Genomic DNA, 14,145 nt, shown 5'->3' with positions numbered 1-14,145 from the left:
TGTCTGCAAATAGTAAGGTTCCAAGGGGGCACACGGAACCGGAAAGACTTGTAGAGGCCAACCAGTGCATTAGGGAACGTCTGCAAAGACCACAGAGAAGACAGGGATCATCTAAAAATTTGCTGGAGCGGCTAGGGGCTGTCTAGAAAGGGCAGTCCCCTAAAAACGAGGCCTGTGGTCCACATCTGTAACTTGAAGATACCCCAAAACTGTAAGGAAATAAAGTTCGTGATTAGGGTAGAAGTGAATGAAGCTGCCGTCCGCGAAAAGAGCATGACTTAAAGAGTGTGGAGCTATAGGGACGTTAGGAACAGACAGCAAATTGTATCCCTTGCTAAACACCTCTCGGTAGCGAATCACCAACTATTTCTTTTGTAAGACCCGCCTCTCTGCCATTAAGTCTTGTTCAGTAGTCCCAGACCTAGGAATCAGCTGGTTTCCCACTTAATTCCCTCCTCCCAGCAGGAGCAAACGCCCTTCCTCAGTCAGGCACTTTATTCTCCCTTCGATCCCCTCAAGCGCTTTCTCCCGCCCACCTGTCAATCATCGCTCTCTGTTGTCCAGTTAGTAGACCTGAGGGGCGGGATCGTCAGGGGCGCCGCATGACGTAGTGTTCCGCCGGCCGGCCAGGAAGCCGGGAGTCTTGTGACGAAAGAAGCGCGTGACGGAGGAGCGGTTGGCTATGCTACGGCGGCAATCGGTGTAAACAACGGTCCGCACCGCCGCGTCCGGCAACTGTTCCTGGCTGGTGGGTGGTCTAACGCGAGCCAATAACCGCCGGCTTCAGCGGGATGTGCTTCCCTACTTCCTCCTTGCCTCTTCCTTTGGGATACACACCCCCGGTATCCCACGTGGGCGTGAGGCAAGGAAGGAGGGGTGGTAGGTTGAATTCTAACCTCATTGGTTGTCACTGCTGCCGGCTCTCGCAAGAGAGCGCTTTGATTGGTCGATAAGGGGGGCGTCGTGGGGTCTCTGAGTCCTCAGGCTTCTGATTGGTTCGATGAGGTAAGCTAGTGAGACGCTTTCTTCCGCGGGGGGTTTTGATTGGTGGGCCATAGAGGTTACCAGAGATTCCACCTCCCCCCAGGGACTTTGATAGGAGAGTTTGGGGTAGAAAACTGAGAAATTCCTCTTCAAAGGACTTCCACTGGCAACTTAGGGTAGGGACCTAGGCTTCACTTTGCTTTCTTTACTTCGCAGGACTGAAGAAGGTTTGTGTTCCTGAAGCCTTGGGAGTTGTCACTGGCAAAGAGGGGATCTCAGACCCTAGAAGGGTTAACTCTCCAGGAGTTAGCTACAGCCCAATCTCTGGAGATACTGTTATTTTTAGAGCAGGATTTGCTTTCACTAAACCTAAGAAGTTGACAGGAAGAGTCCCTGCACAGGTCCTAAGGATGCTGTGAGAAAAGATGGGATCACGGAACAGCAGCAGTGCAGGATCCGGGTCCGGAGACCCCTCTGAGGGCTTGCCTCGAAGAGGGGCTGGCCTACGAAGGAGTGAAGAAGAGGAAGAGGAGGATGAAGATGTGGATCTGGCCCAGGTACTGGCCTATCTCCTCCGCAGGTAACTTACCTTCTGGTGTGTCCCCACCAGGCACCACCACAGTTCCTTGATTTCACCTCTAGGCAGGAAAATTACAGACAGTAGGGAACAGGGTTGGCCCAGGACAATTGTTCTATGTGAACAAAACAGCCTTTCCCTGCTGGGCACCTGCCTCAGTTATCTAGTGCTGCTATAGCAAAAATACAAGTGTGTGGCTTTATCCAATTTATTTTTTTGGTTTAGGAGGCTAGAAGTTTGAATTCAGAGCACCAGCTCTAGGGGAAAGCCTTCTTTGTCAGTCAGGTCTAGAGGAAGGTTCTTGTCTCATCAGTTTCTGCTTCCTGGTTCCTTGGAGATCTCCATGTGTCTTGGAATTTATCTTAGCTTATCTCTCTTAGCATACTGGTTACAAATTGGACTGCTAACCTCAAAGTCAGCAGTTCGAAACTACCAGCTATTCCGCAGGAGAAAGGTGAGGCTTTCTGCTACTGTAAAGATTTACAGCCTCGGAAATCCTGTACAGGGTCGCTATGAGTCGGAACCGACTCCTCGGCACATAACCACCACCACCATTTCTCTTCTGCTTGCTTATTTAATCTTTTTTATATCTTTGTTCTTTAATCTGTTTTATACTCATCTTGTCTCATTAACATAACAAAGACAACGCATTCCCAAATGGGATTATAATCACAAACATTGAGGTTAGGATTTACAACACATATTTTGGGGAACATAATTCAATCCATAACATTCCAACCTTTGGCCTGCACAAAATTCATATTTTTGTTATGTACAAAGCACATTCACACCATCACATTCTCTCAAAAGTTTTAAATCAACTCCTAGACCAAATATCTAATCTTCTGAATCATTTAAATCAAATATGGGTGAGACTTTAGGCAGATTCCATCCTGGGACAAAATTCCTCTTCATCGGTGAACGTATAAAATCTAGAATACAAATTATCCATTTCCAAAGTACAATGGTGGAATAGATAGAAAATAGACATTTCCATTACAAATGGGAGAAATTAGAGGGAAATAAGAAATACTGGACACTAAGCAAGTACAACATAAAACAAACTAGCAGAACATATTATGTTAGCTCTGAAGGATTGAAAATAAGCCTCTCTTCTCTGAGACTATCTGGGCAATGGCCTCACCCTGTGGATCTGGGTGTAGGACCCTTGGCTCTGGGCTTCAGCTCTGAATTTCAGACCCAGTGGTACTTCAGTTCTGTCCCTCAGTTTTAGACAACCTGATACTCCTAGTCCAAGTGACCACCCCAACCCCTCAGCCTTAACAGACTCCATTCTTTTGCTCCTGGGCCTGACAACCCTACCTACTCAGCTTTGGGCAGTGGCCTCATCCCTGCAGCACACCCTAATGGCAGCCCCACACTCCAGAACTCAATTGGCAAAGGTCCAACTCTTTAAAACCTAGTAAGCTATGGCTTTACCCTTTGAGATCCTGACGACTGTGGTCCCACCCTTTGAAACCAAAAAGACCTGTCTCCTGTGCTCCTTTCCCAAGTTCTGCTGATCTCTGAACTGCTCCAAGGGTGATCCATTTCTTTTATTGGAAGACAACAAAAGTAACTCCTTTGCCCTGTTTCCTACCTGTAAAATCCTAAGAGGTAGACAGTGTTCTCTCCCTTTCTTCTTTTTTCTGTTCCCTCACTCTAAGATGATAAATCTTTTGCCATGGAAGTTGGTTAGATCCATTAATCATAGGCTTAATCTTTTTAACAAAATGTTGTGCAGCCATGTCCTTGGTGAAAACCTTAGGATACATATCCCTAGTTTGACAACAGAATTTTCCAAATCTTTAAGTCCTGTTATAATTTTGCACAGTTCAATTTTAAGGCCATCTCTTTGTGCTCAAAGGGAAACCAAGCAACCCCTTTAAGATCTTGCTTAGAAATCTCGTCAGCTATATATCCAAATTCATTGCTTACAAGCTCTACCTTTCACCAAATGAACAAAATTCAAGCAAGTATGTTGCTACTGCATAAAATTCATCACCCTTCCTCCATTGTCCAATCACATGTTCATTGTTTTCTTTTAAAGCCTCATCAAAAGCACATGTAGTGTCTGCATTTGTAGCAGCATTCTGTTGCTAGTACCATATATATTCTCTAAGTTGATAAAGACTTTCTCTGTAGCACTCCTCACTTTTTTCTGAGACCTCATCAAAATTGCCTTTGATGTTCACCATTTTACCAACAGTCTTTTCAAGGCAATCTAGGTTTTTACTGTTGTTAAGTGCCATGAAGTTGATTCCAACTCATAGTAACCCTGTATAGGGTTTCCAAGGAATGGCTGGTGAGTTCAAACCACTGACCTTGCAGTCCTTCACGTTATCCCACAGCACCACACCAGGACTCCAGGTTTTTTATTATCGTTGTTGTTGTTATGTGCCATGGAGTCGGTTCCAACTCATAGCGACCCTGTGCAGGGTTTCTGAGGCACCTTAAAACTCCTCCAGCCTTTACCCATTACCCAATTCCAAATGATTTCCACATTTTGGTTGCCTGTTAGAATAGCACCCTTCTCGTCCAGTGTCAAATTCTGTCTTAGTTTTGTTGGTTTCTGAAGTACCATCGAGTCTGTTCCACTCATTGCAACCCTCCTTTAAATCTTTGCAGTTGTAGAAAGCCTCATCTTTCTCCCGCAGAGCAGCTGATTGGCTTGAACTGCCAACCATGTGGTTGGAGCCACCACGCTCCCCTGTCTAGTGCTACTATAACAAAAACAAAAAGTGGGTAGATTTACCACATTTATTTTCTCGCAATTTATGAGACTGGAAGTTCAAATTCACAGCTCCAGCTCTAGGGGAAACCTTTCTCTGTTAGCTCTAGAGAATGGTCCTTGTCTCTCCAGATTCTGCTTCCTGGTTTCTTGGAGATCTTCAAGCATTTTGGCATCTATCTTAGCTTATGTCTCTTCTGCCTGTTTGTTTAATCTCTTATATCTCAAAAGAGATTGACCCAAGATGTACTCTACACTCATCCTGCCTTCTCAACATAATAACAAGGCCCATTCCCATATGGAATTATAACCAGAGGCAGAGAGTATATAATTTACAACACATATTTTGTTGTTGTTACATGCTGTCCAGTAGGTTCTGCCTCTTAGTGACAGAGTATAGGGTTTCCAAGGAGTGACTGGTAAGTTTGAACCACAGACCTTCTGGTTCAAATTGACCTTTTGGTTCTGTGCTTATCCTATAGCACTGTACATATTTTAGGGGGATATAAGGGAGTCCTGGTGTGGCGCTGTGGGTTAATGCACCAGACTGCAAAAAGCTGTTTGAACTGCAAGGTCAGCAGTTCAAACTCACCAGCTGCTCCTCAGAAACCTTATACAGGGTCGCTATGGGTCGGAACTGACTCGATGGCACTTCACAACAAAGGCGCTCTGGTAACGTAGTGGTTACAAATCAGCCTGAGAACTTCAAGGTCAGCAGTTTGAAACTACCAGCTGTTCCGCTGGAGAAAGATGAGACTTTCTGCTCCTGTAAATATTTACAGCCTCGGAAACCCTGTACAGGGTCACTATGAGTCGGAACCGACTCCACAGCACATAACAACAACAATTCAGCTCCATATCCAGTAAGAATGATTGCCTTGCCTAGGGAGGGTCACCAAGAGGATCCACTCTTGTGTTTGAAGGGTCAGTTCAGGGGAGTCTCTCTGGCTGTTCCTATACAAACTTAATCTGTTTTCTAAGGAAGTAAAAACAATGACCCTGGTGGGAAAGAAGTACAGTGAAGGAGAAGAGTTGAGAATGGGGGAGTTGAACTTTTGTAAAACCATTGACATGTGATATGAGGCCATCTGGGTTTACTTGAAAAACAAGTTTAAATTGATCTACCACTAGCTCTGTTCTTGAGGAAAGAATGGCTTGAAGGGAGTGACCACAAAGAAGTGACAGGAAGGGGATGCAACTGGCTTTGTTTCTTTGTTTATGGTTCCTTGGGGATAAGAAGAACTTGGGGATCTCTTCAAAATACTGAGTTCTATGCTGGATTCCTCAGGCAGAGCCTCACAAGGAATTGATCTCTGAGTTTTTAGCTCTCTGGGCAGTCAGCTTAGTTAGGTCTGTTAACCTCCAGGGTGTATAAGACTTTTCTACTCCTACTCTAAGAATGCGTAGTGGTTACGAATCGGGCTGCGAACCTCAGGGTCAGCAGTTCGAAACTACCAGGTGTTCCACAGGAGAACGGTGAGGCTTTCTGCTCCCATAAAGATTTACAGCCTCAGAAACCCCGTCTGTACAGGGTCCACCAACAACAACACTCTAAGAATGAGAATCCATTTCCTACTGTGCCCTGTGCTGGTGGTGGTTGCGTGCTGTCCAGTTGGTTCCAACTCACAGTGACCTTGTATAGGGTTTCCAAGGTTTTAAATCTTTTTGTGAGCAGAAAACCTCATCTTTTTTCCTGTGAAGCAGCTGATAGATTTGAACTACTGATCTTTTGGTTAGCAGCCCAGTTTGTAATCCACTATGCTGCCAGGGCCCCTTACTATGTCCTATAGGTATCTGATGACAATAGCCAAAGTCTAGTCAGCCTCAAACCCTCAAAACGGAGATGTTCTGAGAGTCAGGTGGTTTAAGAACTGAATTAGCCACTGACTCTAAATTTGGTTGGTTTGGGGGAAGGGGTTCCCCCCTTTATTATGGGGGGTCTCTTCACAGAGGCCAAGTGAGATTGGTGCAGGGTGGAGATGCAGCAAATTTACAACTCATCCAGGCCCTCTCTGACTCAGAGGAAGAACATGACAGTGCCTGGGATGGTCTACTGGGGGACCGATACAACCCACCTGGTAAGCAAACCAAGACCCTAAAGTTGGAAGACCTTCTGTTTGTGTGTGAAGAACCAAACTGAAAGAAGAAAAGGAAATAATTCCGGGAATGAGGGAGTTCTTGCAGCCCCAGTATATTCAGCATCTCTGGGTGGGACCCATCTATCTGCAGTTTGGGTACAGTTATGCTCAGTGTCCTCCGGGGCTAGAAGGCCTAGGATGAAACTTTTCCTTGGTACTCACAGTGGATGCAATCCCTGATACCCGGGATCTGGAATACAATGAGATCAAGACACAAGTAGAATTGGCCACAGGACGCCTGGGGCTTAGACGGGCAGCCCAGGAGCACGGCTTTCCTCAAATGCTGCACCAGGTAGGTTTCTCCACCTCCAACCAGCCGGCCTGCTGAGATAGCCAGAAACTCTGCCAGGCCCAGAGGGACGGGAAATCAAGTTCCCAAGGAAGCCTCAGCTACTTGGGCCAGGGAATACTTGGCTAGCTGCATCTGAGCGCTAGGGAGGCAGAACTCCTATGTATGGTGTCCATTTCTGTAGCAAGAGCATTATCTTTGGAGGAAGGGGCTTGTTATGGCTGAAGGTGCCCTCTGTATCTGATAGCAATATTCACTAATCCCTTCTATTTAGAGAGAACGGGGCCTCTGCCACCAAGGAAGCTTCTCCCTTGGAGAACAGTCTCGAATGATGTCTCAGTGAGTATGGGGCTTGGTGGAGAGACTCTAAGAGCCAGATATGTTTTATCCCCTAAATTTTGAAGGGACAGGTGTGAAAGGATCCTCAGAGATAATGAAGTTAGATTTAATGGGGTTATAGCTTTGACAGTAAACAAAGTGAAAAAGTATGGAAATTTAGAGGATGATGGAATGAATGAAAGAGAAGTGATTGTACCCAAAGCCAAAAGGGAAGAATAACGTGCTGACTTCACATTTCTATTACAATTCTGCTAACTGGGAATCCTAGCTCACCCACATCTCCCCCTTACCCTTTTCATTCCCTCTGCTTTCCTAGCTTCTTGCCCAATGATCTGGGCTTCACTGATACTTACTCTCAGAAGGCTTTCTGTGGCATCTACAGCAAAGATGGTCAGATCTTCATGTCTGCTTGCCAAGGTACCAGACCCTGGTTCCGGAGACTGTCCTTCCCTGGGACTGAGAACATTCCTCCTGACTGAGCTAAGCAACCCCAGACCCAGAGAGCTCAGATCCTGACTTTGAGATGCTTAGCCAGAGCATGGTAAAAGAAAGGTCCCATAGATAGCCCTTAACCACCCTTCCTTAAGATCTGGAACCACTCACCCTGGTGGCCCACTTTTCAGCTAAGCAATAGATAGGTATATAGAAGGAACAACAACACAAGTGAAGTGTGCTCACCATGGAATGGTCAATCATTCAAGATCAAAAGGGCCCAAGTTGAGAAGGGATGGGAGGGAGGGTGGAATGGAAATAAGAACCACAGGAAGGAAGTGGGGAAACTGTTGTTCCATGGAGGGGATTGCAAATCACTGAGATGAAACAAAGTATGTGATTTGTTGAAGTTTGAAAAAAGATCTCACAGATACCCTGAGTGAGAGAGGTCTGATTAAGAAAGGACCCAAGAAGGGTGTTCCCTAATTCTCCCTGATGCCTACTTATACAGACCAGACAATCCGACTGTATGACTGCCGGTATGGCCGCTTTCATAAATTCAAGAGTATCAAGGCCCGAGATGTAGGCTGGAGCATCCTGGATGTGGCCTTCACCCCTGATGGGAACCACTTCCTGTATTCCAGTTGGTCTGATTATAGTGAGTATGCACCAGACGTCCAGTGTCTCTCCAACCTGAAACCTGAGGTCATCATACTTGTGTCTCCTTTGAGCCAGGACTCCATGCCTCATCCTGGGAAGATCACTCCTACCATGCTCTGATCCTTTGTTCCTTTTCTTCCCTTATGTCACTTAGACTCCCCTTTCCCCAGCCTGAATGATTCTTGTTTCTCTTCCCTTAGTTCATATCTGCAACATCTACGGGGAGGGAGACACACACACTGCCCTGGATCTAAGGTACTGGCTTCCCTACTGGGTCATACTCATCAGAAGCTTCTCAAGGAAGGCTCTCCAGGAGCAAACTTCTTGAACTGGCACTCTGGCTTAGAGAGAAAAGTACACTGTTTTCAAGTTTCACTGTGAAATCCTGGGAGGGAGCCACCAATCCTGCCAACCAGAGAACCAGAGTAAAATAAATGGTTGCAGGATAATTTCAGGGTTCTCTCTGAAGTGATCCACATTCCAGCACATGTTGGCAGGACTTCTTTTTTCCCTTCGAATATGCCTTATAATCCTTGTCAGAACCCATGTAGAGTAACAAAATCTAAAGGGAAGCCCACTTACTCAGCTCATTGTTTGTTCTTTTCAGGCCAGATGAGCGTCGCTTTGCTGTCTTCTCCATTGCTGTCTCCTCAGATGGACGAGAAGTGCTAGGAGGGTGAGTATTTGTAGGTTGTGTCTCCCTGAATTAATGAAGTAGGAGTTCTCTCTGGATCAGCTCTACCCCATCAGCTGTGGAGGACAACCAGCCCTTCTCCAAGTTCAAGATTTATGAGTTCTTCACCTCTTGCTCACCATTTCCTCAGCATGAGATGGGAATTCTAAAGCCTCTGTGCAGACACAGCTAATTCTTCTGCCCCTCAGTAGAACTTCTCAACAGGGACTCTCCAGAGCATGCATGACATTACTCCTCTTGGTTCTGGTTTCAAGCCCTCTTGATCATTTCCCTTTTAGGGCCAATAATGGCTGCTTGTATGTCTTTGACCGAGAACAGAACCGGCGCACTCTTCAGGTATTGCTCCTGAGACTTATATCCTCTGCCTCCTGTTTCATGGCTTAGAAAGAGGTCCTAGGTATCCTGCCCTCCTCCTCCCATAGATTGAGTCCCATGAGGACGATGTGAATGCAGTGGCCTTTGCTGACATAAGCTCCCAGATCCTGTTCTCTGGGGGAGATGATGCTATCTGTAAAGTGTGGGATCGACGCACCATGCGGGAAGATGATCCCAAGCCTGTGGGTGCACTGGCTGGACACCAGGATGGCATCACCTTCATTGACAGCAAGGTGGGCAGGGGAGACAGTACTGGGCACAGCCAAGCTACTTATTAAGCTTCCATTTGTCTAGAAGGACATGAAAGTGAACCAGTGTGGGAAGTGGTCAAAGTTTACAAGGGTAGGAAAGGGGCTTAAGCCAGGAAACATGAGATCCACCAGTCCTCAAGGAACAGGGCAGGGCTGTAGATAAGTAGAAGAGAACCTAATCCAGATTAGAATAGGAGGACCAGGCAGTGACCTGGGCAAAGAAAGGAAAACCTCATCAGGGGGTGGTATCTTAGGCAGAAAACCAAAGGTGAACTCACCTGGAAGAAGAAAACAAAGGAGTGATGTTCTTACTCCTCAGCTAGAGAAGGGGAGCCAACTGACAAAACATCAACATTGACAAGCTCTGGTGCTTCATTGTCCATCTTTGGATTCCCAGGGCGATGCCCGGTATCTCATCTCCAACTCCAAAGACCAGACCATCAAGCTCTGGGACATCCGGCGCTTTTCCAGCCAGGAAGGCATGGAAGCCTCACGCCAAGCTGCCACACAGCAAAACTGGGACTACCGCTGGCAGCAGGTGCCTAAAAAAGGTGAGAGTGGAAATGAGACCCTGAGATCTGAATTGTTGAGAGTCCATGTGACATTTCAAATACGTAACCACTGGTAAGGCTTGGCATAGGCACAGTGATGGGGGTTTTGTTTGGAGCTGAGTCCTAGAGGTATCCCTGCCCCATTCCTGCTTGACCAAGTATTAACCCTTTATTTGCTGGACTATGGCAAATGCCAGTAGTCCCCAGGATGGTGAGCAAGAGGTAACTCCAAACCAACCAATTCAGAAATATTTAAATATCTTCAAACAGCAGGACCATACTATGGATTGTTGATGTTGCTGTAGTCAACCTCCAACTCATGACAAACCCAGAGCCCATGGAATTAGACACTTCCTGGTCCTGTGCCACCCATAACCAGTTGCAGATTGGACCATTGTGCCCCTAGGGGGATGTCTTTGGCTGATTTCTGGAAGTATATCACAAGGCCCTTCTTCCTAGTCTATCTTAGTCTGGAAACTCTGCCAAAAACTATTAAGCATCGTAGCACCACCACACAAACCTCCACTGACAAGAGAGGGGTAATGGCTGTATATAAAGTACATTGGCTAGGAATTGAACCTGCATCTCCCACATGGAAGGCAAGGATTCTATCACTGCCCCAGTTGGCTATTTGGAGAGTTGGAAAGACAATTGTCTCTCAGCATTGGTCTTTGCCAAGGACTGGTGGTAGTGGAAAGTTTGAAAACAGACTTCGAACCTAAGGCTGTCCTTGCATCTTCACTCAGCCTGGCTGAAGCTCCCAGGGGACAGTTCCTTGATGACCTACCGGGGCCACGGGGTGCTGCTTACCCTCATCCGCTGCCGGTTTTCCCCCATCCACAGCACTGGACAGCAGTTCATCTACAGTGGCTGCTCCACTGGGAAAGTGGTTGGTAAGGATTGTGTCCAAACAGGGGCCTAAGGAAGGGCAGGAATGTTTCTCTGGCATTCTACTTATAACCACTAGTGACCACCTTTCAAATGGCTAGTGATGACCACAAGTGAAATTTACTTTAGTTTGGAACAGGGAGGCTTAAATGTAGAAATAGAAACATTTTAACAAGAGCAACCAAAGGAGCATGGGATTGTTGTTAAGTGCCGTCAAGTTGGTCCCGACCCCTAGTGACTCTATATACGGTTTCCGAGAAGCGGCTGGTGAGCTTGAACTGCTGATCTTGCAGTTCACACCAACTTTGCAGTCCAGCACATTAACCTGCAGTGCCACACCAGGACTCCGTAGGATTGTAGTCAGCATAATAAATTTAGAACATACTCAGTTCCACTTTGTAGCCAGTCAAGAAATTGAGAGATAGAGGAAACAGAGACAGAAAGAATGATTAAAAAGACATCAGCATGTAGTAAAGGACAGGTAGATGTAGCACAGCCCCTCACACATCTGCAGAGATAACCCATTGTTCACTATTGTCTTCCCTTCCAAAACTTGTGGGCTTTTTAGAGATTTTCTGCTAAAAGCTACTTAGGTTACCACATCTTGGGTTGGGTTCAAACTGCCAACCTTTTCATTAGCAGCAGATTGCTTAACCACTGTTCCACCAGGGTGCCTTTTTTTTTTTTTTTTTTAAACTATTGTTAAATGCTGTTGAGTCAATTCCAAAGAGCAGCTGGTGGGTTTGAACTGCTGACCTTATGGTTCACAGTCAGTGTTAATCCTATAGCACCACACCAGAAGTAACTGTAGGCCCTGTGAAATTTAGCTAAGTGCCTAAGATACCCACTCTTCACTAACTACCCCCTCAACGCAAGGTAGGAAACGGAGACCAGGGAAAAGAAACTGAGAAATACCAGCTCTACGCTGTGGGCTTTGCTCCCTTGGCAAATAGAAAGTTCCCTAAGGAGCAGAGAAGCACTACCACTGCTGTTCAGGGTGAGGAGTGGGTGGCTTCAGGGTCTTCTGACAATCCTGCTCTACTCTGACTTCTCCTGGACAGTGTACGACCTTCTCAGTGGCCACATTGTGAAGAAGCTGACCAACCACAAAGCCTGTGTGCGTGACGTCAGTTGGCACCCTTTTGAGGAGAAGATTGTCAGCAGTTCGGTGAGGTTACAAGGATTTGGGAGGCCAGTGTGTATTGAGGGCTTGGGCCTGGGATGTGCAGCACCCTTTTGACTACTTGCCACCTTCTGCCCTGCAGTGGGACGGGAACCTGCGTCTATGGCAGTACCGCCAGGCTGAGTACTTCCAGGATGACATGCCAGAATCCGAGGAACGCCCCAGTGCCCCTGTCCCAACACCCCACCCCTCTGTAGCCTTTTCCTCTCCCCAGTAGATCTGATCTCCAGCCCCATACATGGATGAGCCTGTTGACAAACTTTCTGCCTCCTCCTCCCTTTCTAAGGGATGTTTGGAGGAATTGCTGGCAATGGACTGAGAGAAACAGAAAGCACAGACTTCTGGATCCCAGCTGAGGCCTGGAGGGGATCCTCCCCTCAGGGCAGAGTAGTCTCTTCTCACGGTACACACACACCATGTTGGGTTGGGTCCCTATCTCTGGCCAGGGTCTGGCAGGACTACCATTATCTGGGGTGTGGGCTCTGCTAACAGGCAAACTGTCCCGTGTTTTTTATCGTGTTGGCTCCTAGAGTAGTTTGCCTGAGGTCAGTTCTGAACTGACCAATCAATGCCTCTTTACCCCTGCCAGGCCCTTTGCCCAAGGCCAATCAGAGCTGGACTTCCTGGCCTTTGTTCTGAGGTCTTGATGACTAGAACTGTAGTTCTTTGGCAAAGAAGGTAAGATGGATAAAGGTGTTTTCTCAGCACCCTCCTTGGGTGGGAATTATGCCTTTCCCCCCATATGTCTGGGTTTTGAGGGTAGAACAGGCTGTGGCATGAGGGACAGGAGCTTCCAAAAGCTTCCTGTGGCCCCACACTGTGCAGCACCGCCTCACCCAGTGTCCCATCATACTAGAGGCCAGCACTAGAGGCCAGGAGGAAGGTTGAGGTAGGACTCCTTTGTCCTTTCACTGGCCTTGGCTCCCTTAATAAACTCCCTGTGGGAACCTGCCTCAGTGTCTGTCTTTCGCTCTTGTTTTCCTATCTGAGGTCTTTTAGCCTCTTACATTAAGAAAACATAGCCCTAACAAAGGCTTCAGGTAAGCTCAATTATGGGAGAAAATAGTGCTTGGATACCACAAGACAGGGAAATACCACAAGGTTGGTGGTTCAAACTAACAGCTGCTCCTTGGGAACCTGTACAGGGTCGCTATGAGTCAGACATGACTCAACTACATGTAACAACCACATAAGTAGACATAAGAAATCAGGGGAGTGAGCACAGTTTAAGTTAAGAGCTCAGGATTGTCCACATTAGCTGTTCTCTGGGACTGACCTTGGAGCGAGTAGAGTCTACAGAAGAGGCAGTAATAACCACAGAGCCAGAAAGAATCTGATTGACATGGTGACAGGCCCCGTTCTGGGTACTTCACACTAAAAAAACCTCATCCACCCTCACAGCGATCCTTTGTACCAATGAGAACACCAAGGTGTAGGAAGGTCAGTGATATACCCCTGTGAAAACTGGTGCTCTGTGGGAGACATTACCCACCTCACCCAGCACCTGTATTAGAGGTGCATTAGACAAAGAGACAAGTTAAAGTGATAGTGCTTCATTAATCAATGTCCTACAAACCACCCATGCTTCTCATTAAGAGATGCATTTTCAATACAATTTTAGTTCGTATCAGAATTTGTAAATGTTTGTTGTGCTATAATACCTTTTGTCCTACCCACAGTTGTAATGAGAATTCAAAAAAAAAAATTTACCTCTTAGGGTCTTATGGACATAGGAAATTTTTAATAATTAAATTTTATATACTTTTCATTTGCAGAGAAGTGTGATAAAGACTTTTAAGCATAAAAACTTATTAGGATCAATTCAGTGGGGGAATTAAAGTGCATATATGATTTCTGATTTAAAATCTGGTAACGTTTTTTAAATGGATGATGGTGAGATACTGAATCACTATATGGAATCACTATATGAATATTTTAGGAGTGATATAGTTTATTTTGAGATTCCAGTATATATAGTACACTGGAAATTGTATCCTTTGTTAACTGTTTTAAATTATAATGAAAATGTTTATGATAATTTTTTAATGTGTAA

The 14,145-nt window shown here is 46.1% G+C and overlaps 1 protein-coding gene across 1 annotated transcript; it reads left to right on the top strand.

Moving 5' to 3' along the window:
* The first annotated feature begins 654 nt into the window (after positions 1 to 654).
* On the top strand, positions 655 to 12,449 carry DCAF11 (DDB1 and CUL4 associated factor 11). Its single transcript, XM_006835411.1, has 15 exons — positions 655 to 748; positions 1,359 to 1,564; positions 6,243 to 6,370; positions 6,595 to 6,722; positions 6,994 to 7,058; positions 7,375 to 7,475; positions 8,002 to 8,148; positions 8,351 to 8,405; positions 8,758 to 8,826; positions 9,123 to 9,180; positions 9,267 to 9,452; positions 9,868 to 10,021; positions 10,768 to 10,914; positions 11,971 to 12,077; positions 12,175 to 12,449. The coding sequence occupies exons 2-15, from the start codon at positions 1,410 to 1,412 to the stop codon at positions 12,307 to 12,309; spliced, it is 1,635 nt and encodes a 544-aa protein (XP_006835474.1). The 5' UTR covers positions 655 to 748; positions 1,359 to 1,409; the 3' UTR covers positions 12,310 to 12,449.
* The last annotated feature ends 1,696 nt before the right edge of the window (positions 12,450 to 14,145 follow it).

This window comes from Chrysochloris asiatica, unplaced genomic scaffold (assembly GCF_000296735.1).
Source record: "Chrysochloris asiatica unplaced genomic scaffold, ChrAsi1.0 scaffold00017, whole genome shotgun sequence".
NCBI lineage: Eukaryota > Metazoa > Chordata > Mammalia > Afrosoricida > Chrysochloridae > Chrysochloris > Chrysochloris asiatica.
Note: the sequence above shows the minus strand (reverse complement) of the source record. Positions and strands in the feature narration are given on the sequence as shown.

Bases quoted from the DNA above. Each gene is read 5' to 3' on its own strand.
- DCAF11 (XM_006835411.1), top strand. From the start codon at position 1,410: ATGGGATCACGGAACAGCAGCAGTGCAGGATCCGGGTCCGGAGACCCC. The intron at 8,149-8,350 runs GTGAGTATGCAC...CTCTTCCCTTAG, and splicing joins TTCCAGTTGGTCTGATTATA to TTCATATCTGCAACATCTAC. The intron at 10,915-11,970 runs GTAAGGATTGTG...TCTCCTGGACAG, and splicing joins CTCCACTGGGAAAGTGGTTG to TGTACGACCTTCTCAGTGGC.